Genomic DNA, 26,472 nt, shown 5'->3' on the forward strand with positions numbered 1-26,472 from the left:
CTCGCATATTAGCAACAGGCTACAAGGTTACAGTGACAAACTGTTCATGGTTAATATTATTGTTTAGTGTTATGAGCCAGATTCTTAGTTTGTCAGAAACATGGTAGGACCATACTGATCCAAGGAGCTGATTCTCATTTATGCCATCCAGAAACATATTTTTGGCGATGACCAGAAACAAGATCTTCCCATGAGACATTAAAATATGGTTCTGATACCAGAGTGACTGCTCAGCTTGGGAATGGATGCATTTTGATAGATTTTGTCAATTTGTTGTTCTTGTTACATATACAAAGACAAAGAGATGAAGGTTATTGACTTGGTTCTGGTCATGATGTGAGAGTATTTTTCTTTAGGATGACCAAAATTGGGGAGTGTTTCATGTATTGGAAATGGCATAAAAAAATGGATGAAAAGAGATGGATAAACTCTTATTAGTAACTGGAAGAGGGAGAGCATCAAACAATAAGAAACAAGGTTCAGGCAAGGGCAAAAGTATGGATTAATATTATTCTTTGAAGCTGAAAACAGGAAATGTAAACGTGATATGAAGGAGAAAAGGAGAGCTGCTAGAAAGAATCAGAGGATAGTGACGGGATTGGAAGAAAGGACTATATTGCCATTTTAAGCATCACATTGTGGGTGAATAGAGAGGAGTGAAATGAATATCACTGAGACAAAATACCAAGAAATTGCAGTAGTCAAAAAGGAGACAGTCAGAGTATAGATGAGTTGTTTGACAGGTCAGAGAAAAATAGGTTATGTTTCGACAAAGTATTCATTTTGAGTTTAAGCTATCTGGCAGAATCCCTTTTTAATACTGAAATACTGGATATTGTGCTGTTGGCAGCTGATGTGACATTTAGGGAATATTCAGGAGGCTCATTGACTAGGACAGATAGTGCATCAGTTTCCAGTCATTAGAAAAAGTGAACAGAAGTGGTAAAGTGAACAAAACTCTGGCTTGCATCCACTGATGCTTCTCAAGCATGTCCCAGGATGTCATCCTCTAGTTGTACTCAGCTTTGAGACCACAGCTGGAGTACTGCATCCAATTCTGGGCTCCACAGTTCAAAAAGGATGTGGAAAAGCTTGATAGAGTCCAGAGGAGAGCCACGCGCATGATCAGAGGGCAACAGAACAGGCCCTACAAGGAGAGGCTGAGAGCCATGGGACTCTTCAGCCTGGAGAAGCAAAGGCTCACAGGTGACTTGGTGGCTGCCTATAAGTACCTAAAGGGTGTGCATCAGGACCTGGGGGAACACTTGTTCACCACAGCATCCCAAGAGATGACAAGGTCCAACAGTCACAAACTTCTCCGAGACCGTTTTAGGCTGGACATTAGGAAAAACTTTACTGTCCGAGCCCCTAAGGCCTGGAATAGGCCCCCCCCAGAGGTGGTGCAAGCACCTACTCTGGACTCTCTTAAGAAACATTTGGATGCTTATATTGCTGGGATCCTTTGACCGTAGCTGACTTCCTGACCTTTGGGCAGGGGCTGGACCAGATGATCTTGCCAGGTCCCTTACAGCCCTAATGTCTATGAAACCTGTGAAAAACACTCAGTTCAGTATATGTTTGCACAGCCTAATACAGGTATGATTTGTAGTGTGTATGGTGGCTCTGGTACCAGTAATGGTGAAAATATTCAGACTCCACCTGGGGCTTGCTCATCTTTGCTGTTATTGTTATCTGTTGTATAGTAAACCAAGGCAGCACTAAACTGCACTACAATCACCCATGCTTTAGTTTTGTAGACATGTCTGCAGACTGAAGCTTCCATTTCACAGTAGGCATGTTCAAGACACTTAATTTAAATAGTATAGGTGCTACCATACTGAAATTCTATCTGTTCACAGTGGCGTACTGATGGGGGGGGAGGGGCCATGGCCCCCTGAACGCCTGCCTGGGAGGGTGGGCGCGCCAGCTTGGGTGCCTCCCACATTTTATGCGCCCCCCACCCCCGGTGGGTTGTGGCCTTCTTTTGCCATTAATTTTGGCTGCCACTCCACCCCCTGCAGCTGGTATGCCGTGCTGCTAATTCTCCCACAGAAGTGTCGTAGGGCAGGAGGTGGGGCCCTGCACAGGTAGATTTGACTCAGGACCCTCACCCTTTTTGGATTGTCCAGGGGGGAATGCAAAGACAGACATAGGCTCCCGGGTGCCAGAGACTCGTGGGACGCCACTGTCTGTTCACCTGAACAAAAACATTCATTATAATGATGTCTCATTTCCACAGTAGTGACAATCACTATTCGTTCAGGTGATGCTCTGGGCTTTATTTACAAATTCAAGTAGAAAAATTTGAAGAGGATAATATATAGCTCAATTCACATATAATTTTTTGAATAAAACAGCATTTTAAATTTATTCATTTTAGTAAAGCTTTTGTAAAGCAAATCAACAATGGGAGACACTGTTCACATTTCTGAGTATTTACAGCTATGGTAAGGGATATGCCCATTAAGGCTGTGTGAAGCTTCGGGTGCTGATTTGATTTGGAGGAAATTCAGCCTGACTTGATGGCCGAATCTCCGAATCAAGGGACCAGTTAAAAGGTCCAAATTGTTTAGAAGCTCTCCGAATCTTTGGAAAAGATTTGGAGAGCTTCAATGATTCATACAGTCCCTGGTGGCTGCAGCACAGAGCTGCAGCTGGACTTGGAGCTGGTAAGTAGGGTGCAGGGGAGGGAGGGCTGGAGGAGAAGGGAGGGGACCATAGGGGGGGGACCCCTGCCAGCCACTGTCTGCTCGCTAATTCCCCCTGAGCACCCCCTGCCCACTCCCGCTGCCCCACCCGCCCCAGTTCCTGGTGCTTTAAAAAAAAAAGCTCTGACTCAGTGAGTGCTGCAGGGGGGCGATCCCCACTGCCCCATGCTGCATGGATTCCTCCCCCTTGTTTTTTTAGCCCTCCCCACCATGGCTGCCCTGCCCCCCCCCAGCTCTGGCCCTTTAAGAAAAAAAACCAAGAAAAACCTCAGGACTCACTGCTCCTGCTTTGGCAGCCTCGTGGAAGAGCCCCCCATGTGGTGTGAGACAGCAGGAATTGCCCGATTACTGGCAGGAACTGGTAACCCCAGGGGGGTTTTCTCATTTTTTTTTTCCCCTTAAAGGGCCGGAGCTGGGGTGGGCGGGGCAGCCACGGGGGGGGGACTGGGGAGCAGGAGGGGGTCGGGGCTCGAGCAGAGCCCCCATGCATCATGGGGCAGCAGGGATCGCCCCTCCGCCCAGCAGCACCAGCTAAGTCGGGGCTTTTTTTTTTTTTTTTCCCAAAGTGTCGGGAGCTGGGGCAGGCAGGGCAGCCATTGCTGGGCTGGGAGAGTGGGCGGGGGATGGGGCCTGGGTGATTTGGCCAGATCGATTTGGATCAGTGATTCGAATCACTGAATCAAATCACCGTCCCCCAAATCGGCCGAATCTGAAGCGAATACTAGCCACTTCACATAGGCCTAATGCCCATGTACTTTATGACTAAGTTTTCTCTTCTGTTGCAGGGAGTCATGTGAGTCAGTAAAACTTCAGGGAGGAAATAGCATTAAACATATGGTAAACATGTCACCGAGTAATATTAGTGACAGAGGGCTTTAAGTTTGCCCAATTTCCTGCTAACATTTCCAGATGCATTATAGCAGATCTTAATAAATAACAAATCACTCATTTTAATGTCCATGAATGGTTCTTGGTACTTGTTTGTGAGAGAGAGGGAAGTCTAAACAGCGTTGTGAGAATGGTATATGTCACTGGATGACTGAGGACTGAGTGTTGGCAGAGTGGACCGTTGGCCAATATGCTGTGGTGCTTCATTCGGGAGTGTTATTATGCAGCTTGTGACTTAGAACTCAGTGCAAGGAAAATGTACAGTGTGGGTGGTTCATATGGATGGGTTTTGGTAGGGGATGAAAGTGGTTCTCCAATCAAAAACACTAAAATTGCCTGTGGTACTTGGCTGGTAGCTGAGAGAGGAGACATTAAATCTGATCTAAATCAGTGTTCGCTTTTTTCCCAGATGAAAATAACTGTGTATGAAAGGGTGGAGGATTTATGAGGGTGTCAGAACACATGGCAGATGGGCTGGATTAGGGCTCTGGAGCACTGTAATCTAAAGCCTTGCTGCCAAGCATTACAGAGGATCTTCCCCTGCTGCTGGGCTACACTGAATATACACAGTCTGAAGGAGCATATGCAGGCAATGAAAAGGAAGAATTGTCAAAGGAACAGCTTGCCTAGAAAGAACCAACTGGAAAAGCATGATTTGTTTGTGGTCTTCAAACACACACACTTCTTAGAGGAAGCGTTATTGGAAAGAAGGAAACAAAATGTTGACAATTTTGTTTTGGATTTAAGAGTTTTAAATTGCAAATTCCTGACCAGGTGTGGACATGTTACCCCAGGGAAAAGGCTCTATATTGTTAGAACCTCCAGTAGCTGATGGGTATGAGAAGAAAGGTGGAGAACAAACAGTAGCTAGATTAAACAGTATAGATTCACTCACCCTCCAGTTTGTGTGATGGAAGGTTTCAGTTTGGTTCTGTTAATCTGAAGTAGTCTCATTGAGATCAATATCCATTTATGGCAAGTGGCTCCAGAACAATCTCATTTATCAATATAATCATGCACAGGAAGTTCCTAATGAGTCTGCCAGCTCTTAAGAAGGTACAGGTATGGAAAACTAATATCTAGAAAACAGTTCAAAGTGTCTAAGTCTGAACAATAATGAGAATCTTAATTAGAGAGGAGTTCCTCATCTCTCAAATTTTCCCTGTTCTTACTTGAATTTTTTCTTCCTTCTATTTTATTAGTTTCATGTCATTGTTGTTTCCCTTATCATTCTTTCCATCCCTACTCTCCCCCTCCTCTTCCCTCTGCAGATAGCCACAGAAGCAATGATGTGATTTTTTTTTTTTAATGAGAATTCACTTCTGTAATTTATCTCTTTCTTTACTCCTTTCTGGTTTATACCATTTCATTTTTCAGCTTCAAGATGAGACAGAGGAGAAAACATAGATTAAATAACTTCTGCCATGCAGCCATATTGATATTTCTTCTCCATTGATAAAGGAAAAAATTATAGTTGGTAAAGGAAAAATTTAGAGTTTGCAACTTGCATATATGGAACCAGATAATCTTTAAGGAATGACTAGGGAACATCCATTGGTTTACATTTCTTCCTTCCTCATTTTAACTAAAGCTTTATATAAAGTAAACCTGGGTTACTTTATACAAACCTCTTAATTTTCCCTTTTTCACTACATTTTTTTTTTCACTGGGTAACAGCCTCCATGATCTTTGTGCACTGAGGCTGACTCTCCTCAGCTGCTTCTGCCGGCCCATGATTGTTTCGTCCTTTATTCCCTGACTAACTCTATCTCAGCTCTCTGTCATTTAAAAACACTTCCTTCCCACCCCCATATAGTACCTTTCACCATTACCCATTAGATTTACTATACTGTGTGTTAAACAAAATCAGGATGGAAAATGACCCAAGTACAGCGAGCCTAGTGAAAACCCACATGCTTCAGTTAAGTCCATGAGCCCTGTAGATTTGGAGCCTGGAACTATAGGAAATAATATATCTATAATGCAGGTAGGGAACAAGGAGGACCTAAAACCTGCAAATGAAGAGCATGGCATGAGTTAGGCTTAGGCCTAGTGAAAAAGAGTAGGTGACTTTTATTTAGTGTAAGATTAGTTATGAAAATGGTTAATTGAACAAAGTGTTACCCTTTGTTTTGTGAAATATTAAGGGAAATACAGGAATTCACTATTTTAAAGTTCCACCTAGGAGGGCATTTTAAATTTTAAGTAGGGCATCAAACTCAGCCAGATAAGTGGTGCAGGACCAGTCTGCAGGCCAGACCAGACCTACAGACCAGCCCCACATTCCAGCGCGTGTCCTAATGTGGCCAAAGCTCCTGTTGCTGCCACCACTGGACTGTTTCAGTCAATATTTCTGCTCTGCTGTTTCGGTCAATATTTTATGCATTGTCCTCTATTCAACTGTGATGTCCATTGTAACCCCTCAAATAACCATATGGTAAATAACTCGAATATTAAATAGAATTGAAAAAGAAAAGGTTACACAGTGAGTAAACTTTTGAGGACATTAGGATAATATGTGACAAGCATGAAACAGCATTACTAGTAGTAATACTGTATTTGTTTATGGTACCATAAATCCAAGGATCTTTGCTGTTGCATCATATATGAATAAGAAATCCAAGTTTGTTTATTGTTTTTTAAGGAGGTTTCCATTTGTCTTCTATTTAACCAGAACGATTTTGTTGGGAGTAGTAAATATTCAGACTTTGTCTGCCCTTAATTGAAAGGGGCAATTGGTGGATCCTTACCAAAGGGAGGTTTTCTTCTAATTATTTTTGTTAAATAAGTATTAATAAGATAACAAAGCAACAAAGGGATTCTAACAATCTAAGGATCTCATTTCCTCTCTCAGCAATCAAGTCTCTCTGTAATTGTACTTGCGATGTCTTAATCTTGCTAGTCCTGCATACTACTAGTACAGGCCTGACCTGAATTTCTAATTAAGAAATTAAGCAGAACATCCTTCCCCTCCCAGCCTATTTTCTTTCTACACAAAGCCTTTTGGTTCTCCTTTATATCTCACAAGAGAGCCAAAAAGAGCACAGAAGGGAGCAAAAAAGGGTCACCTTTAAGAGCTGAGAGTTGGATGTACCATGGAAAATAAGTTCCAACACATCTCAACCACAGGTGCAAAAGAATTTAAAAGTGGCAAAAATAACAATAGGGGATGAAAGAAAGTGTTCAGCTTCTGATTTGTCCTAAATCACAACTGAGGGGTATAAGTGAAACCAGCAGAGCTGAGATTTGAAGAGTCTTGTTAAATAAACTCAGAGAATCAGTTGAGTCACCTAAAAAAGGCCTGATGTGAACAGTGCCACAACAAATGAGTAGCACAACAAAAAAATGCTGCTAGAGTAAACTAGTCAGGGAATAAATAATTTATGCTGGGTGCATCTACCTGTGCAATTAATGTGAATCAAACTCCAGACAAGTTCAAGCTAGAGTTAACTGCTCCTGGGCACAGTGTCTACACGTGCACCCAGGACAACAGCAATTTGAGTTGGGGCGGAGTAGGCCCCTAGCTTCCTGGGCTTACTGGGTGCAATTTATGCCCTTTGGTCAGCATCTATGTGTGAGTTTCAGCCCAGTTAATTGCTCTGCCATAAGATAGTACTGTCCCCGACAGTACTATTGTATAGCAGTGTTAATTAATTTACTGTGCGCTAATACCAGCACAAACATAGACAATGATGCTTTCCTCTGGAGCTAATTAATCTACTCCTCAATAAAGTGCATGTGTAGAAGATGTACCCAGTGGGCACATCCAGACAAGAGCACACACATGTTTCCCAAGGGACAACTAGAAATGGCACATTTGTGTGACTTCTATTTGTCCCCAGGGAACGCCCCTGTGTCTGCTCTCTGGTGCAGGGCAGATTGCTCCGGGTAGGGTAGGGGAAGCTGGGGCTAGCATCTGGGCTGGCTCCAGCAGTCTTACCTGGGGTTCTGGGGGGCCTCCTGGGGTTGTAGTGATGGTGATCTGGCCACGTGGAGCCTGGCTGGCAACTGGAGTATGGCTGTGGCCAGCCAGGCTCAGGTGTTGGGAGGTGCACATAGCTGCCATGCACACCACGCTGCTCTTTTGGCACGCTCTTTTCTGATAATCTAAATTTGGCTCTTTACTGCAAATATGGGACTATGAGGACAGGACTGGAAGTAATGGCCTCAAGCTTCAGCAGGAGAAATTTAGGCTGGAGATTAGGAGGAACTTTTTGACTGAGGATTGTCAAGCATTGGAACCTAGATAAATTGTGGAATCCCCCTCTTTGGAAGTTTTCAAGAGCAGGGTAGGCAGATGTTTGGCTTGGATGGTTTAGTCAAGAGATGATTTTGCCTTGACCAGGGGACTGGACTAGATATCCTTGTGAGGTCCCTTCCAGACCTACTTTCCTTTGATCTTAACTTCAAACAATGGGCATAAACAAAGAAACAAACAGTTTTATGGTTCATGAGATCAAGGACATTTTTTCCCACAAAGAACTAGGAATCAACTCTTTGAGAGGTAGTGTGAATTGGCTCCAGTGTCATTGAATTGCTTCTGGTACCAGAACAAGCTCATTTAGGGTGCAGACAGAAGTATGGCTCCTCCCCAAGGGGAATCTAGCTGCTGGCTGGAAGCCTGCAGCCAGTTTCCTCTAGCAGTGGCCCCTCCTCTTTCCCAGCCTGTCCCTGTTTCAGAATGGGATATGGGAAAGGGAGCAGAGGGAGCTCATACTAGGGGTTTTCCAGCCAGCTCTGGAGGGAGGGTGGGGTGGATGAATTGATGCCAACACTTCCGGGAGGGGTGGGGTAAGGCTTCAATACACCCACCCCACCCTCCAGCAGGGACTGAAAACCCCCCACACCAAACTCAATCTGCTCCTTTTCCCCTCTCCCATTCTGAAAACAGCAACAGACTAAGAGGCAGGCAGGCCTGTTTTGAAACTTCTTCATCTGACCCCTCATGTAATGAGGGATCAGATTTTCACCCAGTCGGTCATTTTTGAAGCTGTCTGCAGCCATGCACTTGTGTTTGGTCATGGTTATAAACTGCTTACTATGGCCAAATTAGGCAAAAATTGTCATGTCTGTCTGTACCCTTAGTTTATTCAGGTATCTCCATGATGCATTGCAGCCTGCAATCCTTCTTTTGGTTCCATGATTTGGAGCAGGGATTTGAACCTGTTTCTTCCACCTCAGGCTATAGAGGTGGTGGCATCTTTCTCTCTTTCCCTGACATCATCAAAGCAAATACATTTCTGTGTTTTCTTATGAAAAAGGTGTTTGGGTATCGTCCCCCTGTCCTTCCCCCACCCCCCTCCCACCCCCCAAGTTCAGAACATTTATAATCTACATAAATGGATCCATGAGTAAGTGGAGTGTTACACAAAAACCTTAATGGATACAAGGGGGATTTGAATAGGGGTGGAGAGGTGAATGGCTTAGTTTCCATACCACCTTTACCCCTCCTTTTAGGGCACTGGTTTGAGTGTGGTGTACTTCATTAGGGAGCAAACATGCTTTTTCTTATGTTTCTTAACTGATAGGTATTCAACCTTCAACCTTCAACAAATAACTTTTGTCAAGAGTCTTAGTTAAAATAAATATGGCATCTGATTGGAAGTGCTTTAATTTCTTATCTTCTTGAAAAGGTCCTTCAGTCTGTAGAGTAAATTCTCAATATCCTAATGCTGCTGAGCCAGCAACTATTACAAGCTTTACATTCAAATATTAGCAATAATAAAGGCAGCAAAATAGGCCACAAAATTAGCCACAGAATGGAGCTGTGAGAGAGAGCTGAATACAGTAGAAAGTGATACATTGTACATTTCATCTGGATAAGAGTTTATAAAGGGTAAGACATCTCTGGGTAGGTGGTCAGCAGTTGAAATGGAATCTATTACATATGCATCTTAAAGCATGGGCCTCTAGTCCATGAGCGAAAATAGGCAGCTCTTTTAACTTAAAACCTGGGAAAGATCCAGAGATTTCTATTGTCCAGACAATGAGGCGGGGTGGTGAAATTACTGTGGGAATGTGGGTCACTAAGGTACATTAAAAACCACCTCATGTATAAGAAACAACACAGTGTTTTAACAAAGTGTGTTTAACAGCCCTAGTATGAATTCAAGGTTCTGATGTCATTTTTGTATTGATGATTCTTTTTTTTTCTTTTACTTTTGGTTTCAGAGGAAGAATTTGTCCCTTTACTTCAGCATTGGTTTATTGACATTCTGGGGGACTGCACTGCTGGGTGCCCGCTTGTACTGGATGGGCAACAAGCCGCCAAGCTTTTCCAACTCTGACAACCCAGCAGCTGACTCAGACAGTTTTCTCACACGCACTCTGACCTTTTTTTACTTGCCGACCAAGAACCTCTGGCTGTTGCTGTGCCCGGACACCCTCAGCTTTGATTGGTCCATGGATGCTGTGCCTCTTCTTAAAACAGTCAGTGACTGGAGGAATCTACACACTGTGGCCTTCTATGCTGGACTCCTCCTTCTTGCCTACTCTAGCTTGAAGAGTTCCAGCAGTGAGAGAGAATGCAATGGGAAAGCTGTAATGAATGGCAAGCAGAATACTAATGGGCATAGCTGCCACTCAGACATGGAATATAGGAGCTTGGAGCAGAAGTCCAGCTTTGCATCAAAAGAAGAGAATGGCATAAAAAAACATGTAATCCAGAGACTGCAACTTCCTTCAACTGAGAACATTGTAGTTCTGTCTCTGTCTCTGTTAATAGTGCCCTTTGTTCCAGCCACAAACCTATTTTTCTATGTAGGCTTTGTAATAGCAGAGCGTGTGCTGTATATTCCTAGTATGGGCTTCTGCCTGCTGATTACAGTGGGTGTCAGGGCCCTTTATGTCAAAGCCCAAAAGCGCTTTCTGAAGAACTTGATTTTTTATGCCACTGCTTCATTAATTGTTTTCTATGGACTCAAGACTGTTGTCAGAAATGGGGACTGGCAGAATGAGGAGATGCTGTATAGGTCAGGGATAAAAGTAAACCCAGCCAAAGGTAATACTTTCTATGGTGAATATTTTATTCCTGCCTCTGTCTCTCTTCTATTTTTAGGTTTATCAACTATGTTTAAAAAAGATTCATTTCAGAACTGTATATTTAGGTGCAGTAGTATGCATGTGAGTGCAGTGAAAAGAAGGCAAAGCTGGAAAACCTGTTGATTAGGTGTTCAGGTTTGGCCTTGATATACAGAAAATGGGAATGTGAGGTAAGATTATTTATTTATTTATTTATTTATTTATTTATTTTAAGTACTCTGGAATCAAATGCTTACCATTAGCATTATATAAACTAGTGGCCACCAACTGGTCTCTCCCGATCAACTGGTCGGTTGGGGAGCCCTGACACCTCCCGCCCCAGACTGAGATCAACTATCAGAGTTTCCATGATTGGAAGCAGCTGGGATGCAGTTCGGGAGTGGCGGGACATAGGAGCGGCAAGGTGCATGTAGCTGGGCTGAGGTACACCCCCTGTAGCCAGGGCTGGGCTGGGTGAATGGCATGATCCCCCTCCACACCCCCTGCCACTGGATGAGTGGGTCCCCAGCCACTGGGCTGGGAGAGGGTTGGAGCCCAGGCTGCTCATCCAGGTGTTTGGGGGGCTTCTGTCTATGCACACACCCCAGCAGAGTCTAAGGGGGCACGTGCCCCCCCAGTCTGTGTGCAGGGTGAGGCAGTTGCCACTGTGCACTGGGCTTTGTGCCCTGTGCCCCACTGCAGCTGAGGGCACCAAGTCCATGGTGCAAAGCTAAGCATGAAGTTACAGCTGTCTTGCCCTGCACATAGAGTTGGGGGAGGGCACACGCCCGTCCCCCCAACACAGAGCAGTGCGGGCAGCTGCAGCAGGGGTGGGATGGAGCCATGAGCAGCTTGTCCATGGGGTGCAGGGAGGGGGAGGCATGTACCCAGGAGGGCACGGGGGCATGTGCCCCTGGTTCTGCAGGTGGGGCAGAGTGGGCTGCAGCTGGGGGCTGGGGCTTGGCTCTTCTCAGCAGGGGTAGGGGAGCTGGCCCACTGGAAAAAGGCCTGCAACAGTGCTGGGAGCATTGCCACGGTGGGGAGGGGGTGCTGCAGCCACCCAAAAATTAACTGTAGCCCCCCCCAGGCTCCCCTCCCAGTGCTGCCACCACCCACCCTGAGCACAGCGCAACACAGCCTTCACCAGGAACACCATGCCACAGCCTTCCCCTCCCCACTGCTGAGGGCATGGGAGTGGTGTGCTCAGGTTCTGCACGGGGTGGGGTGGCTGCTGCTGGAAGCTGGGAGGTTGCACTGTGCTGCGCTGCGGCGGGCAGCAGCACTGGGAAACAAGGTTTGGGGGGGGCTGCAGCCCCCCCTGTAGCTCCATTCCAGGTACTGCTGCTGGCCAGGCTCTTCCCAGTGGCCCAGTGCTCCAGCCCACAGCTGCGGCCTGCCCCGCACATGCCCCCCCCATGCCCTCCTGGGGTGCACGCCCCCCTCCCTACACCCCTCAGATGAGCTGCTCATGGCTCTGTCCTGCCCTTCCCCTGCTTCACGGCCTGCCCCTGCCCCACTCCCTACTTCACCGCCGTTTAAGGGGTTGGGGGGGGGCGCAGATCAGGGCCCCAGTGGTGATTTAGGGTGTGGAGGCCTCCATCTACTCCACCCTCCACCACGGCCCTTTCCAAAAGTGATCTGCTACTGGAAAAGGTTGGAGACCACTGATATAGACCTTAAGTGGTAATCTCTGTTCAGAGGATGAAGTCTGTTTGCCTTCTCTGTGATAAAGCTTCCATTAGTTTTGACTGAATTTCTTGTTGGGTATAATTGCAAATGATGTAGCCACATAAAGTCAGGCTTGTAATAATTCAGTTTGAAAAGTGACTGGAACCCATGTTGTATTGAAAACACTGTGGAACCAAATAAGCATAGCCACTTATATTAACATATTAATGCATAAATATCAGGGATTTGTAACACCAGCCAAATATCTTACTCAAAGGATGTACCTACACTGGAGTGGATCAAAAATGTGACTGCAGCTCACTTAAACATCCTATAGCTGATTTTAAGCTGGCTAGTTCTCTAGGTAGGTTGTAAGTATAGCTGCAGGATGGAGGTTCATTGTGGCCCCCTGAGTAAATACCCATGCAGCTAGCCCATGTCAGGGTGTTTGTTACCATGGCTACACTGCTACCAGTACCCAAGCTGTTAGTTTAAAGCTAGTGCAGCTTTAGCCCTACTTTTTTATTACATTGTAGACCAGTGATTCCCACCCAGAGTGTGGGGGGCACTGGGATGCTGCCAGATCCTTTGAAGGGTTCCATGAAGTATGAGAAGATAAATGAGATGTGATGAGATAAGCAGTTAAGTGCAGGCTGCCCTGTTCCTGCCTGGATCCTTCTTTACCCCAGCTGTCTAGCCTCTTTTCAAGGAGGTAAGTGCTGTAATATATAAATTCATTTTTGAAACTGGGTGTTACTCAATTCACAAAAGTTATCCAGATGTGCCTTTAGTCCACTGAGGGGTGTCTCAAGTCCAAGTTGATAGCCACTGGTGTAAGCATATCCATATTTATAACTCCCCGCATCTGGGAAGTGGTGTGTTTATTCATATATTTAATTATGGAAACTAAATGCCATGTTAACATTTTCTACTTTATCCTAGGAATCTGTACTTAGAATCTTTAGTTATGTGATGTTGGATCAGGAATTGCTGTGATAAAACTGTGCTTTTGCTTAGACCATAATCATCCATATTCTAAATACTATGATGATAAAATGTAAATGCAAATGTTGCCATAAGTTAAAAGGAAGAGAGAGTAAAAGTAGTAGGTTTTGCTGGAAAGGCATCGTGTAAAATAGTACTAAAGTTTCTAAATCTAAACTTATTAAACCTTTTTTCATATTTTTAGAGCTCTTGGGTAAAATCTGTAGTTATAAAAACCTGATGCTGAAAGTAAGTGACTGTGCTAAGTGCATCCCATTTTTTATTTATGTTTTGCAAAAGAAGTATTTAGTGGTAGAGAATAAATGTGGCTGTGTGGGCTGACGGCATGCCGGAATGCTTACATACTGCAATGAGGTATATTTGTTCACTGACAGGATAAGATGCGCAGCAAATATTGATATACTTTTTACAGAAGAAAACGTGTGTTCATTTGGCAAGGTAACTTCTGTTGGTTTTATTTCCCATTATCATTTATATCCTTAACAGAGTCTTCCTAAACATCAGAGGTTGTGGAATAGCCATTTATTTTCTAGGACCGCTGATGGAGTCCTCCTTACCATTCCTGGTGTTGTCCAACAATACGTTTTTTGATGTAGGTGGTGACTAGAAATGGTGAAGTAAGCAGTCCACTCCCAGAAGACAATCTAGTTGGTGTCATCCTGCATTCATTCTGTTATTCCTGCATCTCGCATCTTAACTATATACATTATTGCTTATATATTGTTGCATTGGCTCTTATCTGGCAAGTCAACATCACTTTTACAGACCTTTAGCAGCCTTGAAGACAACATATCAGATGGTGATGTTGTCTCAGAAATGGCATCCCATTATCCAAGCAATATTCATTATAGAGAATATTTCCTAGATTATCTTTGATTTTGGCTGTGTATACTCATTCAAATAATTTGGGAGAAGTTTGTTTTTCTGGTAGCAAAACTTACCCAGCAACACCTGAACAGACATTTGAATGCTGAGACCCTGAGGAGCAGTGCTAATGCGTAGCAGACAGTGTTCCTCTGTGCAAACATCTTAGCATGCACTGGAGATGGACGGCAGCAGTGTACAGAACAGTCCTGACTAGCTGACCCAGAGAGCTCAGGGTCAACCTGTTTCTCCTTACTGCACAATATGAGAATTGTGAAAGGGGTAGTGCTGCTTGATTAGCTCGAGAAGTAGAATCCGGTGAGTGATACACTTTCTCCTGGAATGAAGGGGGAGGAGGAGCAAAGCCCTTTGGGAATTTGAAGGACTGTTCCCTGACTTCTCTCTGAAGAGAACATGTACAGACATTTGCTGTCCCAGTAGTGATTTAACCATGGTTGTTTCCTGGTGATTTTTTTTTTTCCCCTGAGTAGGCATTTTCACTCTGGGATAAAAATTCTGAACATTTGTAGGCTCATGGTGTTTCCTAGGAAAGCAATGATTTTTTTGGGAGAAACTGAATGTTTGTATGTAAACTTTGATTTTTAAAGTGCATTCAGTTTTTTTCATTTAACTTGAGCAATCCCAACTGGTTTTGGGATTGAGTAGCAATCCAAAGAATTAAGAAATCAATGCTCCAAACTCTTTTGCATTAATTAAATGAGGATGTCATAAAATAGGTTCTTTTCTGTCTGCCTTGTCATTTTGGGTTTTCTGTTTGTTTTTAAACTTTTGATACAAAATATGATATCCAGGTGAAAGAAATAGCTGTTTTACTGGTGACTTTCTGGCTGTCCAGGAAGGTTGCTGTTCTTTTTCCCATCACTCTGCCTCAGTAGAAGGCGGGGTAGTTTTTCACCTCATTAACTAATTAAATTATATATAGCAGCGGTTTTGTGAATAGGAGCTCACTTCATCTTAAGCTGCGAAAGGATGTTCATAGAGCAAAATGTAGAATGGAGAGAGTGATTTGTATGTAAGAGGTGGAAAGAAAAGGTATGATGGAGGAAGGGGCAGAGAACAGTGCTGGGAAAGACATACCAACAAAGAACCCATAGGAACAAAGTGGGTCACAAAAACTAATTCAAGTAATGGGATACACGTATGTAGTCCCCCTTTAAACATGACCTATCTGTAGATGATTTCTTACTCTTCTTTCCCATCTGAATCAGTTTTTTAACAGTTGCCTAAGAACAGCTAACCTGAGGTCAGCACTGGAATGTCCAGGAAGGTAAAAGAGTTTTGTTGCAGGCTTTTGTGTCTTTCTCGAGCTGATGTCAGATAAATTTGCATTCATTCTTTCATGTAGGAATCATGCATTGTAGACAATGTAGATTACAGAGGGGCACTGTAAGCAGGTGATGGCATGTAAGACATTGGTAGGGTTGCAGGTGAATGAACCTTGGTTGTTTATAACCCATGTTAATCAGTCCAGTGATGATGTGGTCTGTATTGATATTGGGGCACAGCACCTGGGTCCATTGCAGGGCCTGCTGCCTTGGTGAGAATGGATATTAAGTAGCCTGCTCCTTGGGAAATTAAAGATTAGAGGGCTTCCTGTAAACCAGGACAGGTTTTCCCTCCTGGTTACTTTGAGGCACTCATACTCTTTTCAAGGAGGGGGTGGAGGTAATTAATGATGTGTCTAGGGTGTAAAAGCTGGAGGCTGTTGGTTACAATTAGAGGGACTCTGTTGTCCTTGCCCTAGTATTATGTTGTATTATGTCAGAGCAAGGTCTGAGTTTGGCTTTGTTGATTTGAGTGGCGCCCATCTTGGGAATATATTCTAATTGTAAAAATCCCTGCTCCAGGTCTTTAAGATATACACCCTGGTCAGTGGGATCAGAGCAAATGTGATTGTAATGTAGAGCTTGGTTGTAGATGATGGGAGTAGTATTTTAGGATGAAAGCTGATGGCCTGAAGGAAGCTAGGGCAATTGGTTGATTTCAGAAAAAAAAACATTCTCCCTGAAGATGCTATTATCTTCCTTCTGCTACCTTCTCCTGTTTAGAACATTTCAACAATGATTTATCAGACTAAGAACAGGAATTGTTACAAAGATATCCTTTGCTCCTTCACTGACAGAGATGTAGCCAGAGGCCTATGGAGAGAACAGTTTTGCTGTGGGCCAACTGTAGTGAAGCCATTTTGTTTTCTGCTAACATGGAGCTTTGAAACAGTATTTTAATCGGTTCCCCAAACTGTGTAAGGAAAGAAAAGGGCAAGTGTAAAGGGTGAGTGTCAGAAAAGGGTGTGTGTCAGTGATGTGGTTTCTCTGTTCCTTCTGACCTTCATAAGTTTTCATTGCTGTCTCAAGTGTGAGCAGACTACATACGCTAAGTGCTGTGGGAGTTCTCACCCTTTCTGGACTGCAGCAGCCTTACCTCAATTTATGGATGTTTCTTACTGCTTTTGCCAGTATGAAAAACTGCATGGAAGCATGTTGCACGGTGGAAGTTAAGTGAAGATAAGAGATTTCTTATTGCATCTGTTAGTGTGCATGCTCACTTCTGCCTTTGATTGAACAGCAACTTTTTCATAACTAGTATTTAAAATAACTCCAAAATGAGCCGACTAGTGTCTCCCTATTTGTCAGCACTTGGAAAGAAAACAAACTAGATTGATTAATGTAGTTTATGAATTCTGGAATGGCTATATATATGTCAACATTGGGGAGATAGGGGGGATGTGTTTTTCTGTGACTGTCTTCAACTTAATGATCAGTCAGTGTTATGAAGTAGTTTCCATTGCTTGAATATTAAATTCTTTCTTTAATGAGGAAGGCTTTTTCTTTCCCTCCTTTTTTTCCAGCTTTACGTTTAAGGATTAGGATAGTAGTTTACGTGTCTTTTCAAAATTGATGGCGATTTTTTTTTTTGTTGATTACCCACAGAATAATAGTATCTGGTATGTCATACTATTATTTCTACTTATACTATGTAGTAGACTCATTCTTTTTCACCCAGATTATTTTGAACTTTATGAACGACAGTAATAATGAATTTGTATGTATAGAGGTGTATGCTCTGTAATATAGTAGACACTGACCAAACTTACTCCAAAATATTATCTAAGGTCAATGATAGGAAAAACAGGGTTTTTGTTTCTACTGATTATATCAGTAAAAGCTGCTCATATCTAATTTCTGTGGCATCAAAAAATTGATTTATTTACTGTTGTCATATCCAGATAAACATTGTTTCAGTATAGCTTTAATTTAGATAGATAAATAGTCCTGAAACAATATTTTAAATTGTTTTTTTTCACATAGGATTGTGGTTAAAATAAACTATCCTAAACATCTTAAATTTAGAACTAATAAATAATTAAGGTTTACAGACCTCACTTTAAATGAAATCTGCTCTGACTGGCATGTCAATTGTTGTATCATCTTGTAGAAACAGGAAATCAAGCATGCGAGCAGTGGTAAGGTAATAGATCTCATTGGCTACAAAAGCTTTTGGGTATGAATATATACAGAAAGTGTTTCATTTTTTTTCTTTTTTTTTTCTTTTTTTCCTTTTCTTCTTTTGTCTCACCTCCACATCAGTCTGTATAATGAATTTTTGTCTTTATCTTCTCAGGGGTATGGACTATTGGAAGGCTGGATAACAGTCTTTTTTCAGCAGAATGTGACATTTCAATCTCTCTTGGCATCATATTTAAAGCTAGCATAATTATTTTTGGACTGTCCACTACCCTATTTTGCATACTGTGCTAAACTAGGGAAGTGGTTTGGTCATTTTGGCCTATTTTTGTATTCATAGCTGTGCTATCTTTCTTTACTAGTAAGGAGTGGCTGTATACTACGGCCAAGATCTGATCATGACTATGTTCAATGGCATAGCAAATCAGGTCAGTTAAACAACTAGGTACAGAGTACTTTGATCCTTTCAAGCTTTTTTTTTTAATTTTATTTATTTATTTATTTTTTTACACATTTACAAAACTAGGTACTTGTTACAGATGCAGGTATTGAGTTCATATACTTTCAGTTTAAGTCACTAATAATAGTTGTTAGTTTAAACTGAAGGAATGCCATTTATGCTATATTGTCTGACTTCTGCCTGGAACAATTATAATTTTTAATAGTAAGGGTTTTTTGTTTATCTGTTATGCATTTTTTAGTAGTGTTAATATCCATTCTAGTCTACTGCTACATAATACAGCAGAAGAATGTCTTAGTTTAAAATACATTTTAATTCTTAGTGTGGGTAGAAAGTCAGTGACACGTTTTTGTTCATCTTCATTTTACAACATTAAAACATGAGCTCACATTTGACTTGCACAGTATATTTCCCTTCCTTAAAACTATAACGTGTAGTTTGTATTCTTTGGCTCCAGTGTTATTGAGTGCTTTGTTAGAAGAGAAATAACATAGGCCTTTCCACTGATCTGACAGTCTTTTCTTATTATACATATTTGCTTTAGGAAAATAACTCCTTACAGACAAAGGTTGTCAGCAGTGTGTCTCTTCCTCCACTTCAAATCTTAAAAATAACTGCTGGTCATGTAGATGCAACACAACTATTGTAGTACCTTCATAGTAATCATGAATGAGAGAATTTTCTCAGTCACAAACTAGTATTCTCTGTGACATTTTTCAATAATAGCTGAATGGGGGAAACCATGTACTTATCCCAGTATCCTCAGACCTGTTCTAACCAATTGAATCTTGCCAATAAGGGACTTAGAGCTATTGTTACTAACTGAAAATTTACCATCAAGAAACTGGGCACAACTTTTGGCTTTGTTTTCAGTACCTATACCAGGCATGCTTGGCACTTATACACATGTTCTGGGAGGTGCAGGAGCTAGGGGGGGGCACTTTAATTAGTGTGGATTAGATTGCTGGTGTAATTAAAGTGCCCAGAGTCTCATGTGTATCAGTGTACCTGTGCTGAAAAATGGTAGTGGGGGCACTTTAACTAAAGCTTATTGAACGAGCTTTAGTTAAAGCACCCCCGCTCCCATTTTTCAGCATGGGGATGCTGATACATGTGACGCTGGAGTCTGCTGGAACGTGGTAATTACCACGCTCCAGCAGACTCAGTTGATCACTGTAATCACAGTGTGCGGAGCAGCCTCGATGTACGTGTAAAGGTGCCTCATGTTTGTATTACTAAATGAACTTTAGAGTAATGGACTGTGAGAACTATTAAGTGGCAACTTTTAACATTTTGAGCATTTTGGAGTCGTGCTATTAAAATATTGACTCATTTGACCAATGCATCAGCAAAAGTAATGATTAGTAATTACCATTTGTTTCTCTGATATTTCCTTCATGTTTACCAATAATGAAAGTCTTTGGAACTAATATAGGAGTAATACTGGTTATTTGGATATTGCTACAGGTGGACTGGGGAATGTTTTCCATACAATTTAAGACTTTAAAGTAATTTTGGTTCAGTGACTTTCACTCAAATTATGTTAAATATCTAATCTGTTAATTGCATATACCTTAGAGTTCAACATCTTTTTGCTTTAATTGGGGTGGTCTGAGTACAGTGCTTGATGTCAGGCACCCCGGAGTTCCATTAGCCTTTTTGCTGCTGCCTGCCCTTGTGGCTCTAGGCATGCTACCTTACCTCTCTGTCTCAGATTCTCCCAGCTATAAAATGGGAGCTACATTAGATATTGAATTAAACATTTCACAATGTGTTGAATACATACTGTATAGGACGTACTACTTTAGTTGTTAAGAATGTTATTAATGATGCACCTTGGATTTTCCTTTAAAAAAACAGTTAAATTACACTACCATATTAATAAAACACCATATACTTCCTCCCCCCTCCACCCCCGCATGGGGAAAAAAGGCCCCCTCATATTAGATTCATGTAAAAAAGTGTGTGTGTGAGAGAGAGAGAGAGAGACTGAGTGAGTGTGAGTTGGAGTGGGGAGAGGATGGGAATGGCTGCTATGACTCTGACTCTGGCCCTGGTCCTGTGCCAGAGTCAGACCCACAGCAGCCTCCTGTCCTGCCTGCTCCCCTCCCCCCCGCCCACACTTGCCCTCTGCAGCTTCTGTCCCTACCCTGCCCACTTTCATCCCCTTACTGTCAGGAACACCTGGGCTCCTTCTCAGGCTGGATTCCCTCCTGGGCATGGAGCACATGGAAACTCTGTCCCCTGCCTGGCCAATCACCAGTGCCACTGCTGCTGAATGGGCTGGCCAAAATTGCGTTCTTCACATGCTATGCTCTGTAACATGGGAGGAAACAGAATCCAAGCAGCACCTTGCAGCAAGTGGCAGGGAGAAGGGGCAGAGCCTGGGAAGTGGAATGGAAGGAGCAGAGACTATGGTGAATGGGGGGGAAAGGATGGAGACTGTGGGGAGCAGGGGGGTTGCAAGGGTGCCAGTGGCAGGGGTCACAGAAAGAAAGACTGCAGGGGGAAAAAATGTGGGGACTTGAGGGTAAGGGGAGCACCTGACCCCTCCCCCCCAGCCACTGCTTTCCCTGCTGTAGCAGTGGAGAGGGATGAATTTAAGACAACCTTGCAATAAGTAGATTCTGTACCTGGGAAATTATAACAAATGTATAAATTTTACATATATAGAATCTCATTATTGGGGAGATGTCTTAAATTTAGGATCATCTTAGATTTGAGTAAATATGGTATTTGCTGCAGGTATTTGTTCTTGGCAGTTCCTGGAGACTAATAAGTTTAGAGTTTTTATTTAACTAGATATGGAGAATAAATATGGTTCCTCAACAAAAACACAAAGAAAGAGATCATTTAAAAGCACATTTAGGGAGATTTTAGGTGTTCAGTTATCAGAGGAGAAGTATAGAAACACCTCTTCATTTAAGATTCTGTAAGACTTTCCTTCATAAACGGCTGTTTCAAATTGCTTCCTACTCTCGATCTTTAACTTTTTAAGGATGATATTTTTCATGTTTAATTCCTGCCTGTGGTTGGTTTGTTTATTTATCAAAATTTGATTGAAGCCTGTAGCTATTTGACAAGTTAGCGTAAGAAGCAAATACATATTTTAGTCAATATAACTAAATGCTTCTAACCATTGGCTAGGTTTCCTATAGCAGCTGCTGTAAGTAATAAAGCCAATCCTAAAATAAACTTATTTATGCAAGTCAAAGATTTTTGAGGTATTATTGTTTTTATTAATTGTATTGTTATTATTAATTGTATTGTTAAAGATATAGATAAATACAAATGGTTTCATCAGTCTTTATAGTACTTGTCTAAAAGTATATGAACTATATGGGAAGAGTGAGCTAAACTTATTCTTCCCTCAGACGAAATGAGCAGATTTTGAAGGCCCAACATGATTCTTACTTTGGAACTTTGAAATACATAGAAAAGACTTTGCCTATCCATCAATCGTATGTAGAGCATGACAACTTTAAAAAGAGAAAGCTCAGGCCAGTAGGTCCGTAGAACTGTCTGTTATATAAAATTGATACCTTCAGAAAATAACCCAGGGCCCTCCCTAAGTGGGTGGTGCTGCTGCTCTGAATAGTTGAAGGGTGTGGAGGACATGACCACAGCAAGTTATTTCAGAAAGAGCTACAGGCAGCTAGTGCAGCTGAGCATCCCACGTATAGCCTAGCCCCAGTTAAACAATCTGAATCTTTGAGAATCTTGGAAAGCAGAAAGAAAGTGGTTTGCTCTCCAGTTAAAAGAACTGGATTTTAGTTCCTAACATCAGTATTTTTTTCTTTCTTTCATTTTCTAAAGTATTACTGTCATTCTTTTAAAACCAAATCAGAAATCACTGGTGAGTATCTGCCTTTCGAAAGGACACTTGACACATTCATTGTATGTGAGTATATTTTTCTGGGGAAAAACAGTATACTTAATTTTTTTTTCTCCCTCAGACACATTTCATTTCTAAGCAATTAATCCTAAAGATGAGGATAACATTTACCACTATCATTGTAAAAAGTGATTTGATGCTTAGACATCATCTTTGCACATCTTAAGAAGCAAAGGAGGAAAGAAACCCCATTTCATGAGATGGTGATATTACAGTATTTATTCAAATCCTACGACAGGGTTTTTTCCCGTCAGCCTGGGGGGGAAAAAGCCCCCCATCTTAGATTCCATGAACACTGTACCTCGGGAGACTGGGGGCAGGTGAGCTCCTGCAGGCAGCAGTGGTGGCGCTGTCGGCAGCAGGAGTGTGGTGATGGCAAGCAGAGAGCTCCTGCAAGCAGCCATGGTGCTGTCAGTGGTGGGGAGAGGGGGAGGTTGGCAACCATCCACAGATGCTGGTGGTGGCCACCAGTGATTGTGGACCACCTGCAAATGCCACCGGTGGTGTAGGTGGTGAGGAGGGGAGAGGGATGGTGAGTGGCAACTGCCAATAGGCACCACCAGCAGTGTTGGCAGTGCCTTTTTGCAGGGGGTACACTGCCGCACCTGGTGCATGTGCACTCTCTACATGTCACCAATGTTAGATTCGCATACAAAGTAGAAGAAGTGGCTGCTGCAGCCCTGACTCTAGCTCTAAGCCTGTGTTGGGAGCCAAGTCAGACCCGCAGCAGCTTCCTGCCTCCCCTGTACTTGACTTCTACAGCTTCTGCCACCCCCCCATCCCTTTCCCTCCCCCTCTTACTGTCAGGTGCAGCTTGGCTCTGGCATGGACCTGGCTTCTTCCCAGGTATGAAGCATAGGGAAACTCCATCCCTTGCCCACCGAATCAGCAGTGCCCCCGCTGCTGCATAGCCAGGCAAGGGCTGTGCTTCCATGTGCTGTTCCCTAGGAGGGAACAGAGAATGAACAGCATCTGACTGTAAAGGGCAGAGTAAGAGGAACAGGCAGAGACTGCAGGGAGCAGTGTGGGGATGGGGCAAAGACTGTGGGGAGTTGGGGAGAGGGGCAGAGGCTGTGAGGAGCTGGGGGTGGTAGGACTGATGGAAGAGAAGTCAAGAAGTCAAGAAGGTTTCATGAGGAAGAACTGGGGGGACAGAGGGCAAGGGAGCCCTGCCACTATTTCCCTTGCTGTAGCAGTGTAGGGGGATGAATTTAAGACTAATTTTAGATTAGATTCTGTACCTAGAACATTATATACCTGGAAGTGTAAAACAAATTTATGAAAATTCCATATATAGAATCTAATTATTGGGGGGTCATTTTAAATTCAGGGCCATTTTAGATTCAAATAAATACAGTATCTGGGGCATATTACTTTTTCAGAGCCAGTTTTAACGTCTGTGGTGTAAAATATGGCTGGTAAACATTTTTCTTCATCTCATATTCCACATATAACAAACACCAATAGAGTCACGCCAATAAAGAGAAGAGTGCCTGATAGTTTTAGGAAAGGTGGTTCTTTAAAATTATTCCTATACTTAAGAGTTTTACCTTTATATAGAAGTGATTTTTTTATTTTATTATTTTTTTAAAGTTTCAGTGCTTAAATTTAGGCACCCAAATCTCTTTCTACTTAGATGACTTTCAGATGCTATTTTGTTAATAGTGGAAGGAAAAATGAGATCATCCAGATATTTCTCTTATATGAATATAAACAAGTGTGCAAAGTGTAGTCATTTCAAGAAAGCTTTACTTTTGTATCTTTTTGGCACATCTACACATCTCCCTATGGAGACATAGCAGCATGCTACGTTGCTGTATGGCGCAGTACAGTGAAGTAGCACTCAAGTGGGTCTACACAGCGACACAACGATGAAATCTAACTGTTCACTATGCACACAATGTAGTAGTTGCCCATACTGCACTGTGCTTTAGTACTTCTAAAAGGTAAATGCACCCTTTTTGTATAAAATAGGCGATGGATTGCTTTGTTTTGCCATTCAGAACTCTTAATGGACCTTATTCTTTTGTGCCCTGAATCCCCTTTATGCTGTTCCAGCAGTGATGAGATCTTGAATCAGTATGACAGTTATTTACACCCATCTTGCCTTTTGAGACTCGTAATGTAAATGCTTTTGTTGCATGGGACATGTAGTATGGGTTAAATATGTGGACTGTTACTCAGTATTAAAGTCAGGAAGCTGCAGGGCACAGTTAGAATGAGTGTTCCATTATCCTTGTGGAAACTGACAGTTTATAACCAAGTTCAAAAAGGGACTGGGCAAATTCTTGCAGGAAGGGGTGTATCGGTAGTTATTAAGCATGGAAGTTAGGGGTACAAACTCTGAATTGGAGCTTTCTAGACCTCCAATGTTAGCAAGTGGGAGAGGAACCATGAAAAAAACCCTAGTCATACATTGTTCACTCACCCTTTCAACATCCATTTTCTGGCATGTGAACACAGGAAGATGGGACTATGGCAGTTCTTATGTTCTAAAAACTTCTATATGCTTGTGTTTTGTCTTGTCATAAAACTTTTATGGCGTGACAAAGGTGTTGTCTGCTTGTAGCTATAATTCGCTGTAGGCAAAATCTGAAATAATAATTTCATGATGCTTTTCATTGTGTCAGTGAAAACACTGAACCCCTATTTGACCAACAGCTAACAAGTTAGTTTTGGTTTTCAAGTATACGTCTATTCTTGTTGCCAGATACAGAAGGAAAAAAGCCTAGAGACTATCACAGTCCTGACAAAGCCCAGTTGCTGGGCACTTGGCATGTTATGTTTAGGTCTCACATGTTAAATTTATTCACTTTGAAGCTTCCTTTGGTGTGGGAAGGCTTTAGCACCGTCTCTCTTGCCTCCGGCTCATTTCTAAGGCGCATGCTCTGCTTATTACCCCTTCCTGGAAGTGACACTACGTGGTCCAACTCTTTCATACCCAAAGACCAGTAACACTTCTCTTGCTTAACATTCCAGTTGCTTAAGCACGTCTTTTCCTAGAGCTTCAACTTTGCAGACAGTCCATATACAGATACCGCTCTAGGGAGTTAAAATATTTAGTATATGCAACAGACTTTGTTTAAGAATCTGGTTTGCATGTACTCTTTAGACAGCACAAAACATCATGAAACTTGCATGATATTCACTACATTGATTTCCTCAGCAAAGCATAATCTCTTCCCAGGCTTACAGAGTTCACTCCAGCAGCATTGCCATGCTGAGAACTCCAAAACAGTCCCTGACTGCTGTTGCTTTAAAAGCAACAGACCCAGGGTAGGCAGAGTATGTGTAGCAGCAGCAGCTCAGTTGAGACTGTGTAGAAGTTACTGGAAGATAAGAGTGCTGCCTTCTCACCTCCACCCCTCCCAGTGCCCCATTCCCAGATGTGCACTCCACCCCACTGCTCTCAGAACGTGTTCCCTCTGCCCCAGCTCTCAGAATGTCATCTAGGGTTGCCCTGGGCACCCACTTGGCTTGTTATGCCACTGCAGCAATCTGAATCATTTGGGGAAGAGGGATTGAAGAGTGTAAGCTAGAGTCCCTGTGGATATCTAGGAGTCACCGATTTTTTTTTTTTTTCTTCTTCTTCTGAAAAAGGCTTATTCATCTAAACAGTTCTCTGGCTATGGGTGCCTGTATCTTTGTCTATGTGTAATGCCTGGTGAAAGAGACCTACTTTTATAAAACAGCAGTTGCTTTTGCTAGATGAACTCCTCATCACCAGTTTCATTACGTGATCCAGTGCTCAGTTACCAGCCTATTTAGGCAGACTAGTTTTCTTGCTGTTATCATTGACTTTATCCAAGGGGCTTTCAGTATTTACTTGATTCTAAGATGAGGTTTGTTCTGCATTTAACATGGGAGGAAAAGCGCCTTATCTTAGAATTGAGTATGGGGGTGGGGAGAGGAAGGATGTGGTAGACAGCTGCTGTGGCTGGGGCTCAGGCGCTGACCTGGGGTTGGGGTCATAGCCACAGTTGCTGCACCCTGCCATCTCCTCCCTGTAGCCTCTTCCACTATCTTTCCCTGCGTCAGTCTTTGCTCCCTTATCTGTCCCTTTCCCTGCCCCTGTTACCGTTGCTCCATCCACATTCCAGCCTGGGACACTGAGCATGGCCCTAGCCTGGTCTGGTAACAGTGGGAGGCAGCTCACATACCTCCTACAGGGGCTGGCCTGTGGCCATGCTCAGGCTAGAATGGGGACAGTTCCTGCCAGCACAGAGCAAGGGTAAGGCAAGGGAAGAAGGGAACAGAGGCTGGTGGGGAAAAGGGGAGGGGCCTGAGTCTGTGGAGGGACAGGCAGGGGGTAGGGGTGGTAGGGCAGCAAGCATAAGCAGGGGACAGGCTGCTTGACCTCCCTAAACCACCTGCCCCTCCAACTGCTTCCCCTTTTCAGCAGTAAGGGGGCATGAATAAAAGATGACCCTCCAATAATTAGATACTATACATGGAAAATTATAACAAGATTTTCCATAC

At 42.9% G+C, this 26,472-nt stretch overlaps 1 protein-coding gene across 3 annotated transcripts in view; it reads left to right on the forward strand.

Moving 5' to 3' along the window:
- Nucleotides 1-26,472, forward strand: part of TMTC2 (transmembrane O-mannosyltransferase targeting cadherins 2) — a 408,111-nt gene that overhangs the window by 218,429 nt on the left and 163,210 nt on the right. For all 3 annotated transcript variants that reach the window (XM_059726136.1, XM_019494181.2, XM_019494183.2), the window contains one exon: nucleotides 9,768-10,596. In XM_059726136.1, coding sequence (XP_059582119.1) covers nucleotides 9,768-10,596 — 829 coding nt within the window. The remainder of the gene's footprint in view (nucleotides 1-9,767; nucleotides 10,597-26,472) is intronic.

The sequence above is a fragment of the Alligator mississippiensis genome, chromosome 4 (genome assembly GCF_030867095.1).
Source record: "Alligator mississippiensis isolate rAllMis1 chromosome 4, rAllMis1, whole genome shotgun sequence".
In the NCBI taxonomy this organism is placed as follows: Eukaryota; Metazoa; Chordata; order Crocodylia; family Alligatoridae; genus Alligator; species Alligator mississippiensis.